At 32.2% G+C, this 26,902-nt stretch overlaps 2 protein-coding genes across 2 annotated transcripts; both read right to left on the bottom strand.

Moving 5' to 3' along the window:
* Positions 1-14,501: 14,501 nt before the first annotated feature.
* LOC143636412 (uncharacterized) lies at positions 14,502-15,230 on the bottom strand. Its single transcript, XM_077104007.1, has one exon. It carries the CDS (start codon positions 15,228-15,230, stop codon positions 14,502-14,504), a length of 729 nt encoding a protein of 242 aa, XP_076960122.1.
* Positions 15,231-15,380: 150 nt separating this feature from the next.
* On the bottom strand, positions 15,381-26,392 carry LOC143636411 (uncharacterized). The gene is made up of 23 exons (XM_077104006.1): positions 26,237-26,392; positions 25,879-26,146; positions 25,455-25,545; positions 25,231-25,369; positions 24,975-25,144; positions 24,776-24,896; positions 24,509-24,682; positions 24,359-24,433; positions 24,081-24,278; positions 23,199-23,249; positions 22,939-23,091; positions 22,079-22,144; positions 21,880-21,999; positions 21,537-21,590; positions 21,350-21,443; positions 19,058-19,258; positions 18,849-18,975; positions 17,504-18,432; positions 16,528-16,923; positions 16,176-16,397; positions 15,838-16,110; positions 15,636-15,718; positions 15,381-15,533 (listed from the first exon to the last, which is right to left on the bottom strand). Exons 1-23 carry the CDS (start codon positions 26,390-26,392, stop codon positions 15,381-15,383), a joined length of 4,314 nt encoding a protein of 1,437 aa, XP_076960121.1.
* Positions 26,393-26,902: the final 510 nt, after the last annotated feature.

The following is a 26,902-nucleotide window of genomic DNA, read 5'->3' as shown; positions in this document are numbered from 1 at the left end:
GATAACAAATCATTATAATAATCATATAATAGCAATGTAATTATGCTAAGCCTACAAGTGAAACCTCTGTTAACCCAGAGACACATCCAATAACCTCTGGGGACACTGTTAACCCAGAAACACATTTAATAACCTCTGGGGACACTGTAAACCCAAAAACACATTTAATACCCTCTGGGGACACTGTTAACCCATAAACCCATTTAATAACCTCTGGGGACACTGTTAACCCAGAACACTGTTTCGGGCCTTACACTGTTAGCAACTCAGACAATTACCATCTTAATACATTACCGTACGATTCCCGTACAATAAACATTATATAAATACATTCATTTCCATGCGATCAGCATGTACTTAAACATTTTGATAGAAACATGCTTTCCGTCCCAGGAAAATATTTAAAACAGTTCAGTAAAAAGGGGCTCGTGAAACTCACCTTCTCGTGAGTCAGTATGTAGTACAGTGAACAGCTATGAGCCTGAATCTGTAATATGATACCTAAGTCGTTACTATACAATTTCCATAAATTAAATCCGTGTCAACCGGTACATCTGGGGACACTGTTAACCCAGTACTGTACTCGATCCGGGGACAATGTTAACCCAGAGACACTTCTCAGGACTCAGATTGTGATATCTCTTAGAGTTTATCCGTCAAAATTATTATTATGTTTTCCCCGTTTTGCGTGCCTAGCACGGTTATCCGTTTTTATGTTTCAAAAATGAGTTTGGTCACACACGACCCGAAAATAGTGTTTGACTGATATTTTAGTTAAATCCGTGAATTTAGAGCTCGGTTTAGACGCCCCGTTTGGCCGCGGGACCCGTTTCCGTCTTTAGGGTGCCGGAAACTGTTATTTCGGATAAAAATACCCAAATCGTCCGAATTATTTTCGGATGATTTATTTTTACTTGATTAACTTAGTTTCATGAAAATAGTTTATTTTTAAGGTTTTTATACACCAGTCAGCTCGCTTAGGCGAACTTTGCCGGTTTACGCGTTTTAAGCTTTAAAAGTTTGTTTTTATGTTCTTTTTAGCACAAATAATTATCCGTTTAGTCTCGGATCTTGAAATTTTGCACAAATAACTTTTTGATAGTAAGGAATTTTATAAAAATATTCCCAGAATTAATTTTTATATTTAACATTTATTTATCTATTTTTAAACGTCATTTAAACACCAAATATGTCGAAAATACCAAACGACCTTAGAAAAATCCCAAATTTTTCTGGGATGACCCCTGCCATCCACATAGTTCCCTGTAATTTTTCCAGAACCAAAATCTCATTTTTCATGCCATTTTCACCAAAACCAAGCTAGAAAACCCTAGAACTCGTTTTACCGAAAAGTCTACTTAGACTTCTCCAACGGATCTGAAATTTTGTGTGTGACTTTTATATGTTATAAAAAGCTTATCTGGAATTTTCCAGAATTTTTCATGATGTTTAACTATTTTTCATCATTTTTAGCCAAAACCGAGCATTAAATTCACCAAATATTCATCCTTTGTCCAAAAATTACCAAATTTTCACAGATCTCATATTTTCATGTGTAGATCGTCTCTGTGAAATTTCATGACCCAACTCTAAGTCTATCACAATCTGTCCAAATCATATAAATCATACGAAAAACCGAACTACCTTGTGTTTCTAGCTTTAGATCGCAAAGATCTTGCTTTCTAGCCTTTGCTAGCAACTAGATACAACACCTACAAGCACAAAAACATCACACCAAGCAAGTTACACCCACAATCAAGCCATTTCTTTCATGGTTTCGGTTATAATAAAGAAACAAAGATTTTAACCGTAAAAATTCGTTTTTGACTCTTTTAACTCCTTTCTTGGACCAAGATCCCTTGTATAACTTGTATACATCACTTGATCATGCAAGAATCGGTTTCATCTCGGGCTTTCACCCATTTTTCACTTGAAACTTCATTTTCTTGCAATAACTTAAGATTATGGAATAAAATTCAAGATTCAACCATTACAACATGTTTTTACCTTGTGGTTTCTGGTTAAAAATCAAGGTTTTGGCTGAGATTTGAAGAGATGGAAAGGTTTGGAGCTTGAATGTATGAAGAAAAAAGAAAATAAAAGGCTAAGGGGGTAAACTCCTTCATTCTTGGCCACACATTCGGATTACGCAATCTGGATAATGTTGTGGATAATCTGGTTCAGTTCGTTTTTCGGTTAAATGCTTAATTCGGTTTAAAACGAGGCTAAAACGGTCGTATTTCGGCTTAAAAATGAAATTTATATAAAACCGATTTAAAAACTTTAAAAACTTAAACCATGACATTTATTGACTTAAAACATCATATTATTAATAACTGCACATCTTTTTCGGCTTGATTGATCATCTCTTGCTTGGTTTGGTATTAAAGGTTTCGTTTAACGTACCGACGTACCATTAAATCGAAATTCTTTTTCTGTGCTATAATTCACTTATCCCGAAGCTTTAATGCTTCGTAAACATTACTAAACATGATATATTTCGTCTATAACGTAATCCCCGATTCGTTCGGGTTTCAATAACCGTTCATCGGTTAATCGTAATTCCAATACGATTAGCCGTATGATCGAGTATAATTCGTAATGTGAATCATTCATACTCGTATAAATTCATTATAATTCATATATTCCATATTGAATAACACATAAATAGTATATACCGGCTAGGGTATACCTGAATTTGCCGGAATCGTACCAGTTGACAATTCCCTAGCAATGGTTATGAGTAAGTTTGCACAGAAGGATCCTAAGCCTGAAAAGGAATCTCAACAGGAGCCTGAGAAGGAACCTGAAAGGGAAAATGAAGAATCAATAGAAGAGATGTTGGCTAAAGCCTCAAGAATACATGAGAATGTGGGAAGACTTGAAAAGACATATTCCAGAAAGAGGAAAGCCACTGATCAAGGCATGAGGGAGGATCTAAAAACAAAGAAAGGGAAATGGGATGAAAGAACAAATGCTATGTAGAAACTCATGATGATGAAGATAGTCCCATCAGAGCAATCCCATTACAAAATTTGCAACCAGGTGAAAAGATTCCAGGTGTTCCTATTGTAAGTGATCCCAACCCAGATAATCCACCTTCAGATGAACCCAAAATTGATGCAGTTGATGAATCAACTTAGAAAGAGGAGGATGAGTCTGACGAATCTGATGATAATAATGACAATTATGGAAATGGTAATGAAGCCGCCAGTGTTGTGTCCCCACAAGTCACAATGACTGATGAACAAAGGGCAAACATTGAGCTGAGTATGAGGGAAGCTAAAAAGAAACATCCATTGGTTATGAAACTAAGAAATTATGGAATAAATTTTGAAACTTTGGCTGATCTGGATGATGATCAGTTGCAAAAGAGACTAGACAAGGAGAGAGGTAATCAAGAAAAAGATGCAAAAAAAGAATAAAGATGGCCAGAAATACAGGGAATATCTAAGAAAACATGGCTATTCAAAGAAAGATATAACTCACTTTAAGATTGACAAGCTTCAAGATCTTTACAATAGTGAAAGAGAAAAGGTGATAGAAAAGTTTGTGAAGGAACATGAGAAAGATGAAAAACTTAAAGCCTTAAAAGAAAAATATGGAGGGAAGTGTGGATACCTGTTGGAAAGGGGAATGAAATCAAGCATGGTAGATAGTCCGGATGAGAAAACTGTTGAAACCATCTATTCCAATATGAAAAGAAAAGAAAGATTGAAAAAGGTGGTACAAACTGATATATCAAGTGATAAACAAAAGGGCTCAAATCAAGAGAAAGAAAGGCAAGAAGAACAATCTGAGCCTCCTAAGAAGAAAAGGAAGTTAATGACATTGTGAAAGAAGCAAGAGGCTGACAGAGCTAAAACTCACGAAACCCCAATCCCAGAGGAAATAAAAACCGAACCAGTTGAAGAACCCACTGTTCCTTGGGAAAATGATGAAATGATTGACATTTTAAGAGGGGTAATGACTACTCAGAAAGGGATGGATTTTGAGGCCTTTAATGCATTAACCAAGGATGAACTGAAAAAAAATATTTTATATGCAAAGGGCTGAGTGGGAAAAAGTATTGTTGCAGGGGGCAAATCCCAGAAGCTTTATTGGAGGGAGATTTGTACCTGCTGGTCTGTCAAATATGAACACCTGCATCAGATTGGAAAGAAAAATGGCTCCAAATATACTATATAGAAGAATAGCATAATTGCAGAAGTTGAATACAAGGAGAATGCAGGCCATTATGTTCTAAGAAACTCAGATGGAGCAGCTTTGGCAGTGATAAGAAAAGATGAAGACTTGACTTACCTGCATTATGAAGACTTAACTGATATCAGGGATTTGGCCATTCCAGAGAGTCACACTCACTACCAAATCCTTGAAATATTCAAACAAAGGGAAGCAACAGTCATGGCAAACAGAAGGCAAGCCTACTATGATGCAAGAAGAAAAAGAAAATGAACATTAGTATAGGCTTTGTTTTGTAATGTCTACGGACAACATTTGAATATATAACTATTTGACTTTGTTATGAATATGTATTTTGACTTTGATTTGCTATGTATTTTGACTAAGTGTATGTAACCATAGAGATGTTTTGGGTCAGCTGAGGTGTTCCAATCTAGGGGGAGATTGTTGAGTCAAAGATTTGACCTAAGAGAGATATATGGAAGATTGGAATCTTCTCAACCTCCTCAGAATTCGCTAAGTATGGATCCGGGCACACCTTAGACCTCCGAGCAAGGTTTTACTTAGCCGGGCATGATATTTTGTTTATCGGGCAAGGTTATCTTCTAGAATTCTTCTTTAGTGGATATCCGGGCAGGGTTCGCAAATTACTGTATTACCGGGCAAGGTTCACTAGTTTATGCAAATCCGGGCAAGGATCACTTTATCAAGCAAAGTCTGTTCTTCATAGCCAAGTAAGGTTCACTCCCAAGTAAGCTTTTGGCTAACCAAGCTCATGAAGCCAAGTGATTGGAAGACCGGGCAAGGTATTCTTTAATAATACATTGGTCCAAGTAGGCTTGATGGTTTAATGGAATATCTCTAAGTAACATCGGGCAAGGTTCAACTCAAGCAAGGAACAGTGCTGTCGGGCACACTTTGCTAATAAGCTATTTTATAGTAAAGAGTTGAAGGGACCATTGAAAAACAAGGTTGCCCGTAAGGGTTTACCGGGCAAAGTCTGATAAAGTCAAGAAGATTGAAGTCTACCCAGTGAGGATTTTACTTGGTAAAATACTCTTTAAGTAAAGTCTACCCGGAAACTGATCCCCGGCACACATCTATGTTACCAAGTACTGAAGGAAGGCAGAGCACACAGTCTACTCGGAAAGCCAATACTGCTACAAATCCTACCCGGAAGACTTGTTTTACACTTAGAATAATTTTGAATATGTAATTTGAATATGTATTAGCATTTAGGGTTTCTAAAAGGAATAACAGCTGTAAAGGGGGTGTCAGGCCTATAAAAGGAATAATATAGGGCACGCCTCCTAAGGACGGATTAAGGCAATCAAACTTTTAGGATAAGAAAGAATATTTCTGAGTGTGATAGCCGTCCTAGGAATTGTACGGATAAACTTTCCCTTCAAGAAACCCTAAATCGATTATCATTTGTATGATGAACATTATATGAATGAAAATCTTTTGAGTGAATCTTGTGTGTGATAGTTACCTTTGATTATTGTTTAGCAACTACCCTGTTTGTTATTGATTCCGCCTTTAACAAACGGTTATCTTTCTAAATATATCAACCCGTCATTACTCCCTTGTCAACAAATTTATTTGTGTGAGTTATGACTTGATTTGTGTAAGATCTACCTGAAATCGGGGAGCTGACAGTTGATCTACCTGATGAAAAACGATGCATATATACCAAGTGAGTTTTCAAGTGTAAAAGGGACGAAAATGATATCATTGTTAGAAACAAAGATCGATTGGTGGTTCTTGGTTTTAATCAAAGGGAAGGAATCGACTACAACGAATTCTATGCTCCCGTTGCTAGACTTGAAGCAATAAGAATTTTCTTGGCTTTTGCATCTTGGAAAGGATTCAAGGTTTATCAATTAGATGTAAAGTCTGCTTTCCTTAACGATAAATTGTATGAAGAAGTCTATGTAGGACAACCACCGGGGTTTGTCGATCTAATTAACAAAGACAAGGTGTACTTGCTCCACAAATCTCTTTACGGATTACATCAAGCCCCGAGAGCTTGGTATGACACATTGTCTCAACACTTGTTGGACAATTGCTTTGTTCGTGGCACCGTCGATTGTATTGTACACTCTTCACAAAGGAAGTAGATGGTCATTTACTAATAGTCCAGTCTACGTTGACGATATCATCTTTGGGTTGACAAACGATGTTCGTTGCAAGGATTTTGAAGAAGATATGAAATAGAAGCTCGAGATGAGCGCTATGGGAGAATTGAAGTTTTTCTTGGGTTTGCAATCGAGCAGATGTCTGATGGTATCTTTATTCACCAAACGAAGTATGTCAAAGATATCCTCGAAAAGTTCAATATGGTTGACTCAACGCCGATCAGCACTCCTATCCCGTTAAATCATGGAATTGGTCATGATCCCACCGGGAGAAGGTTGACGAAACACTCTATCGTTCTATGATTGGTTCCCACATGTATGTCACTGCTTCAAGGCCAGACATCATGTATCCTACTTGTTTGTGCGCTCGATATCAATCCAATCCAAAAGTCTCTCACCTGACATTGGAAAAGCGGATACTTCGGTATCTAAAGGGATGTCCAGGGGTCGGTCTTTTGTATCCAAGAGACGATGTATTTGAGCTGAGAGCATATTCTGATTCTGATTATGGAAGCTACAAGCTGAACGCCAAATCTACCACTGCCCGGTGTCAATTCTTTGGTAGCAAGTTGGTGACATGGCAGTGTAAGAAGTAAACGATTGTATCGCTATCTTCCTGTGAAGCTGAGTACGTGGCTGCTTCTAGTTGTTTTTCTCACAGATGCATGATTACGGTTTGAAATTTCTATTTTTGTAGATAACAATGCTGTTATATCCATAACTAAGAACCCGATAAGTCACTCTAAAACTAAATATATCAATATACTGTATCACTTCATTCATGATTGCTACGAAAAGAAGTTGATAATATCACGGAAATTCCTGAAACATTTTTTATAAGATTTATGTGGATAAACATATCAATGACCGACTTAATGTGAGTCATAATAAAGCCGAAATATAAACCTTTTATGGATGAATTTCTTGATCAAAATGATTCCCTGCTCAACTCACAAAAATATGTACTGCTTACGTATATTACATTTTATTTTTGTTTTAAATTTAATTTTGTTTTGTTTTTAATTTGAAATAATTAAGAATTCAAAAAGATTTTATTTCTGATTTATTTTCGATTACCGAGCTATGTGGATGCAAATTTGAAAAGAAAAATATTTTACCACGTTTTTAAATTAAGTTTGATTAACGTAAGCGTTGTTAATGTAATATTTTTACCTTTTGGGTAAAAATTTTAATGTATTTTTAAAGTAAATTTTATCAAAACTTTGGGTTTGATAGTTATATATTTGGTTTTCAAATGATATATTTCATTTTTAATGTAACTTCATCATTCGTTACTCTGTTGTAACAAGAATGAGTATACATTCGTAAAATATACACAACGAATGGATATTCATTCGCCAATGTATGATAACGAATGTAGTACATTCTTTATGCATGTACATTCGCTTTACTATCCGATAGCACATGGGCATTGATTCGTTGAAACGGTTTAACGAATGACTAATGATTAAGTTGCTATTAATTATGTTTTAATGTATGAGGTTATTCGTTAACCTTTGATATCCATCTTATTCATTCATTTTTTGTAACGAATGAGACACTCATTCGTAATCTTGTTAACGAATGTGAAAACATTCGTTATGAATAATAATGAATAAGTATCATTCGTTGAACATATATAACGAATAAGACTTATTTGTAACGAATGGACTCATTCGTTTAATTATTTGTGACGTGTGATCAGTTGTTAGACTAATGTAACGAATGTATAACGAATGAAAACTTGTTCAATTTAAACAGAATGAAAATTCACTAAGTGTTGGTGAATTTTTATAAAGTTTTAATGTATAAACTGGATATTAACTGTTCGGTTTTTACAAATATGGCCGACGAGTTAAATATCGATGTCCTCCTACTCAAAAAGAACCTCAACCTGTCGAGCAACAAGTTGGATAAGAGGTTCAGGTTGCTGAGCTATCTTTCGACAAGAAGCACAAGATATGTGTGTTCTTGGTCAATGACTTCTTTGGAAGGGCTATGTTCGTGAGCATGATCGATTTTCTCAAGCTCTCAAGGATTTATTATGATATCTCAGCTGATACACCGATATACTTTAGCATTATCCGCCCGTTTTGGGATTCTGCTAAGTGTAATGATACAGAGATCCAGAATAAGAAGATCATTATTGACATGGATGTTATTATACGAAAGGTTATACAGTTTCCTGATACTATAGACGATCGCTGTGAATTTGATAAGGAGCTTATCAAAGGGTTGTTTAAGCGTTTGAAGTACAAGGGTGAACTTGAGAAATCGCAGTATAAAAAAGCTTATTTATGCGAGCATTATAAGTACCTACTTCACGTACTTATACATTGTCTCGGCGGATGAAAAGGAGGTCACGAGGGCCGGATTATGATACAATACTCATTTGTATCTTTAGTATTGAGCATGCCATTTAACTTCTCCAAGCTTGTCTTTTATCATCTCAAGGGGAACTGCACCACTCGTCATAGGAAGAATAAGTTCCTCATGTACCTGAGATTCTTGCAACTGATTATTGACCACCTGGAGCCAAATTTGCTAAGAGATCTGGAGTTTATGGATGATATCATGGTGTTGGAACACCTGTATGAAGACACGATGAAGCGCTTAAGAACTTATCGTGGTCAAACTTTGAAGAACAGGCCAAAGTTTAAGAGATTGATAGGTCACATTGCTCAACTTGATTATATATGTCCACCATATGATCGTTGGATCCATGACGACTCGGACTCTAAACGTGAAGGTGGAGAAGTTGGGAACGATAGTGGTGATGATGGTAACCGGGGAGATGGTGGTGAGGCAGTTCTTGCAGCAGTAGCTTTACATAAACGTAAGGGAAAGGCTAAAGTGTAACAACTCGGATTTTAATTTATTATTTTATTAACCGTGACCCGACCCGTTTCTATGTTCGGGAAATTTTTCAATAAAATATCGCGTCGATCGAGTTATTATTATTTGTTTATTATATTTATTTAATATATATAAATAATTTTCATATATATACATTATTAACCCTAAACTAAAGATTAACCTAATTTTGTTTTCGTCTTTATACTTGTGGGACCAAATAGCAAAATCTGATTATTATAATCCATTTAAACCGTTAACCCGTTTTCCAGATCCATTTCACAAACTCGTGAGCCGTTTAAGAGCTTGAACCTTAATCTTCGCTCTAAACTTGCAATTGATCTATGCAAATCTTTATAATGCCTTATACGTACTCCACCGACGACATGAATTAGGAAAGCATGATCGTTTGTGATACGTATTGATTATTATTCTAAACCGTCTATAACTCATTTAGCATGATACCATATAGCATCAATTATAATCCAGTTACTTGCGTCTGCACAATCACAAAGACATCGCGCGCAAAAACCCCTTTGGTTAATTAAGTTATGTCAGCCTTCAAATACCCTTTCGTCATCGGGTTACTGTCGGTCGTTCTTGTTCCATTAAATAATGATTAATCATAAGTATAGGTAATTGTTATATGTATTTGATGTGTCTTGATGCAAGCAAACTTAACCCCATAATCAATCGGCCAAACATGCAACGATTGGGCCAATTGATTTTGTTAGGCGTTCATAGTATGATATGGGTTTTTGGTCTGCATGTTATAATTAATCTATTTGTTGTTTAAACCAACTAACACCATATCCCGGTTGGTGGCTTGGTGTGCTTGTTTAACACCCATGTTTAACACCCAGCGTGTTTTTAGGTTTTAATTTAGGCAGTTTATTTTTATGTATATTTATCATATTTAAATGGTTAAAACATATTATAAATATTATAAATATAATAATTAATTAATATTTTATCATGATCGACATATTAACTAGTCCTTTTTTCAAACTTTGTTAAAACCATACATTTATATACATATACATATACATATATACATATATATATACTAAATTGTTAAAAGTTTTAATAATAAAGACATAAAAAGGTTTTAGTTTAAAAATATATAGATTTATTTTATATGTTAGAATTAAACATTAGTCAAGTATTTTATAAACAGTTATATTTTATATAAATATTATTATTTAGGATTATTGGATTTAAATAATCTCACCTTTAATGTGTTGGCCAATAATAATCCCACCTCCCGTATTTCCCGCTGGCAGTCCCACATTTTCAAGGTTTTTTGTTTTATGATCCACCGTTAAAAATAATTAACGGGGTTAAGTTTTTGCTGATGTGGCTAGTGACTTGGCTTTTTCATTATCCTAGATGGCTTTTACCTTTTTTTCCCCTCTCTGATTACTTACGTGTAATATCAATTGAATCACTCCACACCATGCCACTCATTCCTTCACCGTCACCACTAACATGACTCATCACCATCACCACCAACCACCACTTTCGGACAATCACCATCGTAACTACCACTACAATCCACACTCCTCCGGCGGTGTCGCGTTAATCAGACGGTACTGTGCTTTTAACGGTGAGCTCAACGGAACCGATGAGTAAGTTGGAGTTGGAATAGGAATAGGAATAGAAATCGGAGCCGGTGTAACGTCCTAAGCCCTAGCCGAAGATGCGTCATCCGCAGTGTCAATTTCGGTGTAATAATAATAATACTCTTCACTGGCCTCAAACTCAACCCTAGCTGACTCCTCCGCAACCGAAACCAAAAGCCTCTTAACCTCCTCACTCCTCGCCACCGACTGCCACCATTTTTGCCGGATAAAAACAGGCCCGATCACCACCACTACCAGCAACACCACAGAGGTAAACCCTAGACCAATTATAATAAGCATTTACACAATAAATCCCAAAAAATGATGCAATTGAATGAAGACTGAATGCACACCAAATTGATGAGTTGCTGGTGAATTTATACAGATCGAGAATGAATTTAGGGCTTGAGAATAATAATATTATTATTATTAATATTAATAATATTAAAAAAAGGTAAAAGCCATATAGGATAATGAAAAAGCCAAGTCACTAGCCACATCAGCAAAAACTTAACCTCGTTAATTATTTTTAACGGGGGATCATAAAACAAAAAACCTTGAAAAGGTGGGACTGCCAACGGTAAATACCGGAGGTGGGATTATTATTGGACAACCCATTAAAGGTGGGATTATTTAAATCCAATAATCCTATTATTTATTATATACAATATTAGATTAAAGGTAATCTTTATAATAAATAACAAATCTAACTAAATTATTATTTCACAAATATTGATCGATCTCAAATCATTATTAATATATATTATTTATTGAAACGTTAAATTAAAATAATATTTATAATTAAAAGGATTTAGTTTTGTTACAGTTATATATTTTTAATAACCTTTATAAAATTAATTTTAAATAAATTATTTTAAACTCTCATGTACCCATTCATATCTCATATCCTTATTCGTCTATTATTAATTCGTAGTTTTCTTTGATTATTACTCGTGCTAAGGATTGTTCGTTGATATTCTCGACGAGCGTGACGAGTGTTTATTTTACCGTTCATATCATATTAATTCCTCTTGCGTAAAAGGTGATTAATCACTCCCCTTCTTTTTTACTTGTTTTCTAAACTTTCGGGACATATGTGTACTTACAATATTTACATACAATTAGTATTCACATTAGCAATTGTTAACCTTGTGTGCTATCAATTACGTGCCTAAATTGCTACTAGTTAATTTGTTTATTTGAAAGCATTCGGAGAGGTCAGTCGTATTAACATATTAGTATGATCATACGACTGTCGTGGTGGCCGGCATCCGATTGCATGACAATGGTTTCATCGAATACTCAATTATGGTAAACAATGGCCGATTCGCATGGCAACGGTTTAGCCCGCTCATCATTATTTGCTTACAATATTACATGCTTTGGCTTGATTGTATAACTCACAAGGGCAGTTTGATTATTTTTCTTATATCATATTATATTAACCTAACTAGTGTTTTACTCACTCAACATTGTGTTGACAAATCTATTTTTATTTTATACGCATATGCGGGTTTTAGATTTAGTTGATTGCAAAATTGCTGAAGAACTTAGGGACGATTTATGTTAGAAGAATTAATCAATACTTATCTTAATTTTAGATTTGTATTCTTTGTTGCTTTTATTTCTATATTTTGTATTGGAATTATTTGAATTATTTAATTACTAGGTTAGTACCTGTGTTACACACGGGTTGATATTAGATATATAAAAAAATGTATATAAACTACCATACAATATAATAATATATAACGATATATAAACATTCAAAATATAATAACATATAACGATATATAAACATTCAAAAACATCCACAAAAAGAAGTACACCAAACCATTGTCTACATAATAACCTAATAGAAACAAACAATTCATTGTCTTATCAAACACATTAAACCATTAGATATTAACATGACTTGAAAAGGATGACCTTGAAAACTTCCGTCCAAAACAAAACCATGCACCTTAACCACCTGAAAAATATAAACAAACCATGGAACGTTATTAATTATTAAACCAAAAAGTTAATGTATATTATAATGAATGGGTGATATCTACAATATGTAGCTACTATGTTGAGGTCAAAAGAAAATAAATGAATTTTATAACCTAAGTTTATAACCAGAAACAAAAAAAAATAATCAATTTGGTAATTACAAATCAATGTATACTAAAAATATAATATTAGAGAGAGACATATTAAAAGTAATCACTAATACCAAATAATTAAAATTCATATACCGTTAATACAATCTTTATGCTAACACAAACTAAATATAAACATAAAAGGTATACTCTAAGAGAATATATAAACATGTGGATTTTAAGTTTACCAAAAACGAACTTACATCACAACCCACCAAAAACCGCAAACTGTCATAACAACCTAACAAAACAAAAACAAACTGTTATAAGTGTGTATTGTACTTTTTTAGAAGCCTATGTTTATGAAGTAAACTACTAACATAAAGGAAAAATCAAAGTCAACAATAAAGTCAAAAATTATATATATCAAAAATCTAACTACATATGTCATCTGATTTACCTTAAACTTCTGAATCAGAACCAACATAGCTATGAAGATCATCAAAATCGGATTCATAATTTTGACAATCTAACAGCCATTTAACCTTCTCAGCCACCTCATTCTCCAAATCCAAATGTGCTCTTTCTTTAAAAACGTTAGAAAGCTTCAAGAAATCTAAATCTCTTAAAAGAAAAATGTCATTGGATTGCAATATGGACTTCGGATTAACAGTCTTTTGTTGCCCATTCACATATTTGATAACCACATTATTTTGCAAAGAATAATAAAACCACTCCCTAACATTGACAAAAGGAAGTAGTTTTTGTTCATGTTGTAAAACCTCTTCATTTAGAACATTCAATAGTTCTTTCTCTTCGTCGTTAATAACTTGTTTGCGGTTTCCGAATCATATTATTTGGTAATTAAACAGAATGTTAAAAGACAGAACCAATTTGATAGAAGGCTTATGGATTGTAGACAGATCGCTAAGAATAAACTAATAATTATTTGTTTCGCATGAAAATTTCCAAGAAACAATTGTTGTCATTGTTGAAGATGATGGAAGAGATGAAAATTTCAAGCAAACTAATTATTGTAGAAGTTATGATTATTGTGTTTATCTTCCAAAGAGTCTTTTTTAATTATTAATAAAAATGACGGTTTATTGATTCCATAAAACTCATGATTATCCCTATATTTATTAAACTATTGATGAACATTTAACCTATTCTTCTATTTTTTTAATGTAGTAAATTGATAAGATATAAATGTATATAACATATATTTCGGATATATATATATATATAAATCAGTATAATATTAGCCTATAAATAAAAGTCTATAAAATTAAATTTCAAAAACATAAAAGATATACTACAAAAACCATAAACAACTAAACATAATTGAACACACAAACATGTACCTATAGTTAAACAAAATAAAATAATACAATCCTTTTATTAAAAAACCTTAAACATATTTAAAAATATGCAAACGTAAACAAAAAGTATTGTCAAAAAATTCATAGAAGGTTTCCAAATATTTCCTTATACGCAACATTTTTGGTTTCACTAATCAATTTGGATTCCTTATCTAATAAAACAATCTTAATACCTTAGCGAGTCTTCACTCTAGACAAAACAACATAAAGTTGGCCATGTGTAAAAACCGGGTCTTTTAATTATAATCCAACACGCGATAAAGATTGTCCTTGACTTTTATTAATAGTCATTGCAAAACAAACCGATATAGGAAACTGTCTCCTCTTTAACTTGAATGGAAGCTTTTTATCAGACGGTGTAAGACTTATTCTGCTAAGTAAAGTACGAAATCCAGTATTAGTACCAGAAACAACCTTAGCTTCAATGACGCGTTTACTCAAACTAACAACTTGTAGTCGAGTTCCATTGCACAACCCTTTTTTCTGATTAATATTCCGTTGTAACATAATAGGAACTCCAACCTTAAGTAACAAACGATGGTTTGGCATTCCGGACATCTTTATATCATTAAGAAAATCAGGAGAGTACAACGTGGGATCAAAATCCTCAGATACACTTTCAACCTCGTCGATGCTATCTGAACTTAAGTACTCCATTTCTTGACCAGGAAAATACGCTAACATACGATCATTAATCTCTTGAACCACATCATTTAAGGGAGCAAGCAACGCCCGTTCTTGAAAGTAAGTAAGATCATTAAACCTATCTAGCATAGAATGATAAACAAAGTCTATTAAATCAGACATAGGATCAAGGGAATCTTTTATTAGAAGATCCTCTGGAATTGATATAGCGGCTTCACCATCATTAGGGCCACGAAGATTACCTTGACCAATATCCAACAACCAATCAGCGAATTGTTTAATCTCTAAAGTATTTGACATTTGAGAACCAACAGTCAACCTCATGTCCTTAGTTAGTTTCAAAACCTTACAATTTGACCATATGTAAGAAGAACTAATTGTGGCGTTCACACAGTCGTTTCTTGTTCCATTCTGTACAACAGGTAAAATCTGTCTGAAATCACCACCAAGAATAACTACCTTACCTCCAAACAATTATCCAGAAGTGTTGCCCAAATCAACGTTCATAACATCTTTTAGGGTTCTGTCCAATGCTTTGAATGCATGTTTATGAATCATGGGAGCTTCATCCCAAATTATTAATGATGTTTTCTTCAATAACTCAGAAACATCTGTATTTCCCTTTACCTGAAAATGTTGAATATGTCAACATTATATTCATTAAAATAATTTAAAAACATAAATTTAAATGTGAAATAATCTATACTTAATGAAATTTATAATAATTGCCTGACATTGGGAGTCCTCGGTAAGATTGATTGGAATAAGGAATCTGGAATGAGCCGTTCTACCGCCTTCTAATAATAAAGATGCTATTCCACTTGAAGCAACGTTAAGAACAATTTCTCCCTTTGACCGAATTGAGGCAGATAAAGTTTTCCATAAGTATGTTTTGCCGGTACCGCCGTAACCATACACGAAAAAACATTACCTTTTTTACATTTCACGGAGTTGAATATTTCATTGTAAACGCTTTTTTGTTCATCAGTTAGAGATGTGCACAAAAACTTAAAATCATTTGACAAAGAGTCCTTATCATAAGATAATTCTTCCATCATAAGAGGATTCATTGACGTAGACACAGATTCCTGATCTGGAAAAGGCATGTGTGAAAACCTACGTAGAGATGAATTGTTTGATACCAAAAACTCCTCAATCTGAAGTATTGCCAAGTTCTTCAATTGCTCGTCACTAAGCGACAAACCTGAAAAAAAATCTACCTTAAACTAAACTACAAAAAGACAAGTTCACACATATAACAAAACTAACCTGGATTCTTGTGTTTCTTTTGTTGATGATAAAGAATCCCGTCGACTAAAAATTGCCATGTATTATCCCAAACGTAATCAGGTCTTGATAAGGAGGATGTTCTAAGCATTGTTGCAAACAAATTTCTTAAATAATATCCGTTTGCGGTATGGCTTGCTTTCTCAATTTCTTCTATGTACTCGTTATCATCGTCTAAAAGCCCTTTTTCCATAACATGCATCTCTAAAAGAATCACAAACAAAACCATCTACTGTTCGAATATCTTCAAAAAATTTCGGTCCTTTAACCTTGTTTAAAAGTATTCTTAAGTAGTATGCCTCGTCAAATGATGCGGGAACGCCATGAATTCTACCAATAGCAAACCCACTTTGCCTTTCTACCCATTTTGGTGGTGATGTTTTTTTCCATACAAACTGTGTTGGAAACTCATCATATGATAGCCTCTTTTCTTGCTCGTAGTTTCTATTTGCTTCCATCCGACCAGTAAACATTGAAACTGAATTGGAAGTCTTGGTAAGAACATCTTCAATATCTTCCTTAGGGCCATAAATTACTTGTTGTTGACCAGGTAAATGAAAAGGAAGTCTCGTAACAGTCGGGACCCTGTAATAAACATCAAAAGCAAATATTCTCCAAGCAGCCTCACATGCAGAAAGATATCTACAATCGTAAAAAGCTTTAATCTCATCTACTTGAGGATCTTCATTGTCGGTGGTGTTATTTTGGACAAGGGAAATTGTAGCTCGATCTGGACCCTTATTTATATATTTAAACAAATACTTGATTGATCCTTCTTGATTGCACCACTCGACATTTATATGGGCTTGATACTTTCGTAAAAGAATTTTGTTGTAAGGCACAACACTTCTATTATCTAGATTTATACCTTTCTTAACGACGTAACGTCCATTGTCTCTTCTTTTATAAAGCGGAAAATCGTTGGAATCTATACTTGTCTCATTTTGAAATCGTTTTGGGAATTTTTTTGAACATTCTCTATCAATCATGCAGCTACAGCTCGGATTTGCCTTACCACAAGGACCATGAAGCATATGATCTGACACAAGCTGGTATAGGTCTGGTTCAGTAACCTTGTCAGGAATTTCACTTGAAATAAAATTATCTATATGGGACGGATTGTGAATTTTATTCTCTGGAGCAATGAATAGGCAAATATGGGCATGAGGCAGACCGCGTTTCTAAAACTCAATTGTGTAAACGGCTGCATTTGGAATCAAACAAATAAATTAGCAAAAATTAAATAAAATAAATATCTTTAACAAACATTAAACAAAATATAAAAAAAAATATTAAATAGGGAACCGAACCTGCTTTAATTTTTCCAAACAAAGCCTTATCCTTCAACAACTTAATCATTGAATCAAGCTTCATTTTGAAAATCCGACATAGTATATCTGGCCTGTCTTCAGAATTTAAATTGGTATCCTTTAAAAAACGTTTTACTTCTAGCCAACCGGGATTGCACGTAATGGTTAAGAAAAAATCTGGATAACCGTACCATCTACAAAAACACATAGCGTCCAAGTAATTTTGCATCATATATCTACTTCCACCAGTAAATGATGACGGAAGAATTACACGCTGCCCAGATGTTGAAACATCTGAATTTCCTGCCGTCTTAAGGTTTCGAAGGCTTTCATAGGTGTCAGACCTAAGTTCACTCTGTTTTTCACGTATAAAATGCAACCTTTGACTCTCAACCATGGTATATTTGTTAACCAAAAGATGCTGAAAAAGCCTTCTTTCATTTAAGGGTAGTGAGAATTGGTTCGGCCTATCTTGTAACCTATATGCAAAGAACTCTCGCATCGTGCACTTCTTAAGGGCAGCCATAGACGAAGGATCGACATTCCTGTGAGGAATGTCTACTTTATAACCATCCTCACCAAAAGGATAAAGCAAAGGAAATTGTAGAGGAGTATAAGAAGGATGAAGTTCACTAATTCGTCGAAGACCACCAGACCTGGAGTTAACTATTATATCTCTCTTGTCCATTGCATCACCAATATCTCCAACAATAAGAGTGGCAACCTCAGAGGCCGTTGGTAAGTTATAAGTCCTAGCATCGTATTTCCTTGTTCCAACAATGCGGAGCTTCAAATCAATCTGAGGATTTTCTTTAAAAGTATCACGTACCATACGATATGCCTGAACCAATGGATTTTGTGAGTCTAACATTTCCTTGAGATAATTAATGATATAATTTTCGTAATTGTTGGCATCTGAAGATGATTCACTGTAAGACAAACAGATAAACGTTAACATTAATATAAAAGGAAATATATGATAAAACAGTAATTGTTTTAAAAATGGAAAACATATAATGTTTAAAAGTAAGCCTTACCCAAGTACTCGTTGTCGGTTTGATATTTCGTTCTCCGTATCATAAATGTATAGTTGAGCAAACTGAGGTTTGTTATTATTTAATGGAAGAAGACTTCTTATAGAATGGTAGTTTTCTCCGCCAAGTCTAAACGTGTAAGGAACGTTTCCTCTATTAATGGAATTGTCAATTTTTCCACCCATTGATGTAAAGGAGAACATAGAATTGAATCGTCTAATATTTTTCAAAAAATACTTGCTTATAGGATCCTTGCCAAGAAATAACTTTACATAAGTTTCATGAGGTTGCTTTAAATCAAGAAGTTTAACATTTCCATTGCGACAACATAAAGAGAACGTTGTATCGGAAGTTTTTTTCCTCTCCTAGATTCAACTTCCCACAAGCACGCGTTGCAAGACTCACATTTGAAACTTTGATCACCATGATCAACGTAATCTATACAATAAATGAGACATATAAGTTTATGACCAAGATTTGTAATATTAATGTAAAATTATATAATGTATTAAATAATAACCTGTTGATATGCCTTTAAAAACATCAACAACAAACTCAAAATCGTTTAACTGCTGCATAGGTATAAGAGTAGTATTGGTTGTGTTCCTTGGTCTTCCAACACACCTTTTTGATGACGTACTTCCAGAGTTTATGTAGTTAGAAACAGAACCGCTAAAATTTGATGTTGTATTAGGGATGATGTTAGAGGAAATAACACAACCTGTTAAAAACAATATTTTATAACTAATAAAACAACAAATAGATTAATATTACAAATGTATGACTAAAAGGAAAAAGGTTTTACTTGAAGAAGACGGCATTGTTTGAGAAGCTTGGCTTAAGGAATGATTTAATTTATCACATTTACCATCTACAATTTGCTTTCTTTGTTTTCGATTTGAAGAATAAAAACTACCAAGTTACGTAGAAGTATCATCTGGAAATATATTTATAATATAAATATAATGAAAAATGAATAATGAAAATAACAGTAGCTAGAGAATTAGAATACTTATTAATGACAAAAGGATAAACGAACGTTGGTTATTTAGGGAATTATTGTTTACGCTTGGTAGTGTTGACGGAGATAAGTTTCCCTTCCCTTTGTGAATCGTAGTAACACAACTCCTTTGAACTTCATACGGTGTACGGGTTCTAATGTTTGAATCTGCGTTTATAATTTGAAAATAACTCCAATAATGTAGTATAGATAAATTTACAAATATATTATAAATATAATATATGTAAAACTTACTTGAACCGTTTTTTTGACGAATAGTTATTTGATGTGTAATTTTGAGATATACTAACTGGTGTATTGCTTAAAACGTTACCTAACTGGCCGATTTGAGGTTGACCTTTATTTCAACAAACATAGGATACGAAAATAGATTAATTCAAAGTAAATGAAAACATTAATATTACAAAACAACCAGGCCAAACATTGTTAAAATTAATATTAAAATGTTTACGCCTCGAGATAATACCGTATTGATTGGAATGACATACTGGATATGAGTATCCGTTAAAAAAATGTGGTAGGTGGATTCGAATGAACATTTTGAACATTATTTATCTGGGTTGTGTTGGAAACATCAGACAATGGGTCTCTTGGAAGATTACCTACATAAAACATAAAGAATTCCGTTTAAATGAAAAAACAATCGACTGAGTTGATACAAATATGAACAAAGACTAAATACTAGTTGGATCGTAGTTCTTGCTCTTTGAAGTGGAAAGAACAGTTTTACGTTTCTTAGAAGATGAAGACATGATTATACGAATAATGGAAAAAAAATGGTGGAAGATATGTTGAAAAATCATATAAAATGGTTAATAGAGGAAAAGATTATGAATGAGTATTTAAGGAATTTATAATATTAATTAAAACTGAATTAAAATGTAATTAATGTAACAAAATGGAAAGAATCTTAAGTTAGGGAATATGATATAAATTTCAATTATGAATATCTTTAGGAAATCGTAATTAAGTTTAATGTAAGTGCTTATTATTAATCTATTTTGACCAGGTTTAAAAAAATAAGTATGAATAACATAAATTTTACATTTAGATAGGTTATGGTTATACAAAAGATTTTGGTTATCATGATTATGATTGTGTTGACAAATATTTGGTATAAACAAAAATGAATGAAAAAAATAACAATACATAAACACATTATTTCTAAAGCAAACAAAATAAATAAAGATAATTATTCTTACATTAAAGTTTTAATAAGTCGAAATTATTAAAATTAAAAACGAAAACCAAACATCATAACTAAATAATTTTAAGAACAACCAAAGCAACATCATTCTTATAATAACGAATAACTAAACTCTTGCCAAAACATAATCGATTTTTGATTACGTAATTCTTCCATCCAATTAACGTTAAGCGACCCTTCTTGTTTTCTCCTCCGTTTTTAACTTTAAAGATTGTTTCATTGCCTGCCAAACTCCTGAACTTAATTAAGCCCCTTCTTTTCAGATTCGCAAGTCTGCCAACTTCAGCAGGTAGTCGCTTACATATTAAAAAAAATAAATTAGAAACTTAATTGGTTAATTTAAATTTAAAATAACAAACATATAACAAAATAGTTTCCAAACATATAAAATTTATTACCATACGATATTCAATCTTCTTATGGAACTCTAAATAACAATTAGAGTTTTCAGCCTTATCATTACCACCATGATCGATAACGGGATTGTGAGAATAACCAACTACTGATTCACAATATGGAGAGTCCACGGTATGTTCAACATGTGGAAACAATTGGTGGTAAATGTGGAAACAATAAAGGAATACCGTTCTTGTCATACACTCTTAAATCAACAGTAGACGTGTTGACATACTTTAACCAAAGAACATCACCATCTCTGAAAGCCAAATCTTGAACCAACTGTTTCCAACTGTCACCAAATAAATAGTGTTTTTTATAAAATTTAAAATTTATCTCCCATGAATGGTTATGATCAAAAATGAACTTAATTACTCCGATTTGAAGCGCGTCTTGAAACTGGGATTCAATGTTCTTCTTTGAAACAACCTGTTAGGAAAATAGAACAGCATAATATATGTTAAAACCATTTTAATATACATGTTTCTAACACTGACTATTAATTAAAAACAAATAAATTGAATTATATAAATTTATCATTCATTCTATTATGATCGTATAAAACAAATGTCTGTCGATGCCCAGTAGAAGTTGCCATCTTTGAAGGAGTTCTAACTAACCATTTACTTTCATCTTCAAATAAAATAAAATTATTCCTCTGATAAGGACGAATCTTCAAAGAACACATTAGATTAGTAACTCCATCACCTAAACAAACTGTTTTTTCATGCTTTTTTAACTCCACTTTAGATGATCCTTTGTAATGTTCAATTTCAACTGTTTTAGGCAACAGGTTAAACATCAAAGGATTCTGCAAGATAAATTCTTTTGGAATTTCCTAATAACAAAATTAAGATTTACAACAATTAGATATTGAACGTTTAGACAAAAATATTATCATAGAATTTTAAGAATACCTGAATAGGAAATTTCGGATCTTCGATAAGCATAAGAAAGAAGTTTTCATTACAAAAATAATCTCTCTACATGATTAAAAATAATATAAATTTAAAATAGTAGTTATTAACGGATTAATCTAAGAAATACAACTTCTATAAAAATAGTTAAAATTAAATTATACATTATAGATAGTAAATTAGAAATTAAGGGATGAATACATACATGAATGACGGCAGGAAGAATGATAAAGAATATGTTAAACCTAAAAGATGATTAGGGATTGATAACACTTTTTAAAATAATATTCTAAGTTAGGTAATATGAGGCAATTTTGTTAGACTGCAAATTAACATTAACATAAAATCAATATAAGAGGGGTGGTTATTGAAAATGAAAACTACATTCTAGAAGAATCAAAACAAATTAACAAATAAAACACATTTATTTGTTAGTTATACTAAAACAATTAAACATAAACTATTAACATGTAAAACATCTAGTAAATAATCTAATTTAATATAAAATTAATATATATACTACTAAACATAAGATACTATAACATTTATGATACGTTTTGAACAACATCAACATGACAACATGTATGACGAACAAATTATGATAAACATAGATTTTATAAAATCTGTTAAGTTTATAACAAAACATAATAATTAACAAAAGTTATTAACCTGAACAAACATAAAGTGTCAATTGTAGCAGAATTTAAACAACCAAAACATAATATTCTTGAACCCAAACATGGCTACCACAAAAGCTTGTTTAAAACCTATTCAAATACTTGTGACGGGATCAGAGAATGAGTTGGAAGGTTGTACTCGAGTAGACATTTTTACCCCAAATCGAGTGAATTAAGACGAACAAATTCTGGCCAGTCATGAACTCTAAACTTGTAATTACCATGATTGTATTCAATGTGGATTCTAGTCATCACATCTTCACCATTTGGGTTTATCAACACCAACCTAGTCTCTTTATCTAATCCATTGTCACGTGCAAATTGAACAGGTAAACGCTGTAAAATATATAAACAAAAGTATTTAGTGTTTATATAAACATAGATTAACCTAAAAATTTGAAGTACATTATAATAACGACAACTTTTAACTTGTAGATACTGACCATATGTTCAACGAATGGTTGATTAAACACGGCTAATGCAGGATAATTCATCTGATTAGTCAATATTATTGGTAATTAGCTTTACAGTAATAAAAACAAATATATGAAATTCAAGTAAATGATGAACAAATATGTGTACTAATCAAGAAAAATCTATTAATATAGATTGTTTGGGAATAAAATCAAACACTAATTTGGGTTGAAGTAACCAACTTACCTTCAAAACACGGAAGAAAATCAAGAATTTTTTTTTATATTGATCGGATTGTTGAAATAGAGTAAAAAGAATTTAAAATTGGTTATAAATGATACCAAAAGTCGGTTTGACCCAGGTCAACAAATGGTAAACGGGTTTCTTGAAAATATAAACATTATATTTTAATCTTGGAATATAATATTATAACCTAGATAGCATATCTATGATATTTATATTCATCTTAAACTTTAATATTTGTAGAAGTTAATTACATTTTTTAAGTCAATATTGAATACATTTTTTATAGTCAATATTGAATTATGTAATCCCAAATTTAAAGAATTAAATTTTTAAAAACATAAAATAATAAAATTAAACTAAAATATATAAGTTGCAATAAACAAAAGAACCAAAATAAGGTTAAGGATAATATAAAGAAATTAAAAACCACCGTCATGAATAAGAAATGTATGTAAATAAAATAAAAATCCAACTATAAAGTCTTCAAAAACACCACCAAAATGAAGTCTTAAAATATAAATAACACCAAACACACTCAGGTGTATTTATTATTAATTATTAAAATTGAATATAAAATAAAACCCAGCAATGAAGTCTTCAAGTCACTTCTCGACCTTCTTAGTAAGAAATTTAACACCATCCTTGCTTGATCCAACAACGCTAACCAACTCAGAATCATCTTGAACATCGCTTATCTTCGACTTAGTAGAAGAAAATCCCGATGGTTGATCACCCTCAAAAACATACACAAGCTTACGCTTCAGTTTGTCATCTGAATCACTACTTGACAACTTGATCTCATTCACTTCATCATCAACCAAACGATAAGAAACTGGAGTCTTGTTATCCCCATTCTCAGAAATCTGTAAAAAAAACGGTATAAACAATATAAAAACAAACCAAAAAAACAAAATAATGTAAAGTATATAGAAGTGGAAAAAACCTTTAAAGAAGCAGAACTTGTAGATTGAAGGTCAGTTAAAGAATTTTCAAAAGTTAGAGATCCGGAATCAGAAGGCTACAAATATAATACAAAAAATTAAAACATAAAGCAATAATGTAGTTGATACAAGTTAAAGGCAGATGAATTTACCACTATAAACTCAGGCATTAGTCTTTTCTCAATAGCATAAATTATTTGTTGATCATTTGTTAGCTTTGATATACCGTATACCTCAACATTATTCCTAAAATTGAAATGGGCAATCTCAACTTTAAAAGCAAACTTCTTTTCTAACAAACAGAATCCACTATGCCCAACATCATCCTAAAAATTTATAATAAAAACATGTGTTACATAAACAGTGTTTTATATAATTAAAAAAATAAGCAGTAGAATATGAATACATAAAAACATAACCTCATCTTTAGTAGCAAGAAATTCAGATGCTGTTATGTTGATAATAAGTTTGGCATCCCGATCAAAAAGGGTCAACGAAACAACACCACTGCCATCTTGAACTCTTAGCTTAATCTTAAACCTGAAATAATTTTTTTTAATCAACAACATAGCAACATCTATTATTAAAACATATTTACATATACAATTTACAATATACCTAGGAGTAGGTGTAACACCCAAAGTGTTACGTCTCTGATTCTTGCATTCATAAACATCTTCGCCTTCCACCACAGTCACGATCACCTTACGACTACAACTATTGCAACCGACATAGTACCATTCTGAATCTGGACAAACCGCCTTTATGGTCCCGAGTACTATAATACTCTTTGGTTGAAATAAATCAATTAAAAAAGATAACATAACCTTATGTTAAATGTTATAAATTTTAATTAGATATTATTAAAAAGTACCTGCAATATAGTGCAAATTTCACAAATGTTGAAAAATGATGAAGCCATTAGAAACTCTTCATCAAGAGTAGACATCAATTCTACAGGAATCGGCCTATGAACAACACCATCAACATTGAAGTCCAAAAATTCAAACAAACTGCAAAACAAATTTATAAGGATTTAGAAATGCAAAGAAAATAATTATTGAATAAACAAATTAGGAGATATATTAATAATATTACCATGTCTTATAATCTTCAATCTCAGAAATACTATCATTGATGAACACACGAGTAACATCAGAACCGTAGAAATTAGACACATACGGTTTCTCTAAACATTTAAACACAAGATAGTCATTATGATATTAAAATAAGAAAGTCTTAAAAAATAAATTACATATTAAAAATAAAAGGCAAACCTTTATGGTATTTAACTCTACCAAATTGCATGAGAATAATCATATGTGATTCATCAAAATGGTCAACAACATACTTAGAGAACTGTGATACGTAACCCCCCCCCCCCAAAGAGTAACGTAAACACTGTCACCGCTGTAAAAATCACAAATATTAGAACACAAATTTTATAGTGTTTCAATATTAAGAAATATTAATACAAACTGACATATAAATTAATGAAAAACTTGTACCTGATATCAGAAACCTCTATAGTTAATCTTGCATTTCTTTTTATCAATAACTGACTTGAATGAGTAAAACTTAAAACCGAATGTAGGACCATCAAATTGGCTACAAGGATTAACATGGGTACTGGAGTTTAAAACTAACTTATTAGGGCAGTCGATAACCTTGTAATTAGACGCATTAGATCCAAGGCTAGGGTTGACTATAGTTAATGTAGCATTCTCGTTTAAATAACGTTTAAAACGGAATATATCTTGTTTAAATACTGTAGACTGCATTCGGTTACCCTGGATTTTTAAAAAAAACAAACAACAAATTATGAACCATAACAAAAGGGACAAAAAATCATAAACATAAATGGTAAAACTAAAGATTACCGATTCATCCATAAAAACCATCTCAATCAAGAAATCATCATTAGGTTTATTGTTATCCTTGACACTCCAAACCTTCAACACTTTTACCTTAATTGTAGATGGAGTAGATCTAAGAACATCAATCTCGTGTAACATAGTAAACTTCTGGGACTCCATTGACCTTAAGAAATACGAAAAAAATTAATTAGTAACGTATAATGAATGAAAAATGTGAAAGATAAAACAAAAAATATTAAAAGTAAATTTGATATTAACTTAGATGAAGAAAAACAATGGAGGTTCTAATGGCTCAAGGTGATGAGAAAGATTAAGAAATGAACGAATATATAGTGTAAATTATTTAGTTATTTATGTAAAATGAAATATAAAAGAAATGATTTGGAATATTTGGGAATTATAATTATAATTCTGGAAAAATTGATTTGGACATCATATAAAAGTTTCAACTTGATTTTGACTAATTGCGAATTATATTGTTCAACCAATAAAATATTTTTAGTTTTACAAAATAATCTGAAACATTAATATATTTGATTTGGACTAAAATATTTTTAGTGTTACAAAATATATTTGTCACATATATTGTTTAAATAAAATAAAATATATGTAACATTAATTAGTTAAGGGATTGTCAAAATAATATATCATTAGAATAATACAAGTCGA

The sequence above is a fragment of the Bidens hawaiensis genome, unplaced genomic scaffold, assembly GCF_021521415.1.
Source record: "Bidens hawaiensis isolate Kalapana, Puna unplaced genomic scaffold, B.hawaiensis_p1.1 tig00007915_1, whole genome shotgun sequence".
NCBI lineage: Eukaryota > Viridiplantae > Streptophyta > Magnoliopsida > Asterales > Asteraceae > Bidens > Bidens hawaiensis.
Note: the sequence above shows the minus strand (reverse complement) of the source record. Positions and strands in the feature narration are given on the sequence as shown.

Bases quoted from the DNA above. Each gene is read 5' to 3' on its own strand.
- LOC143636412 (XM_077104007.1), bottom strand. From the start codon at position 15,230: ATGAGGTTGACTGTTGGTTCTCAAATGTCAAATACTTTAGAGATTAAA.
- LOC143636411 (XM_077104006.1), bottom strand. From the start codon at position 26,392: ATGGAGTCCCAGAAGTTTACTATGTTACACGAGATTGATGTTCTTAGA. The intron at 24,279-24,358 runs GTTTTTTCCACT...TTTTTTTTACAG, and splicing joins CAAGTTCTGCTTCTTTAAAG to ATTTCTGAGAATGGGGATAA. The intron at 19,259-21,349 runs GTATTCCTTTAT...TGTTTTTAACAG, and splicing joins AAGAGTGTATGACAAGAACG to GTTGTGTTATTTCCTCTAAC.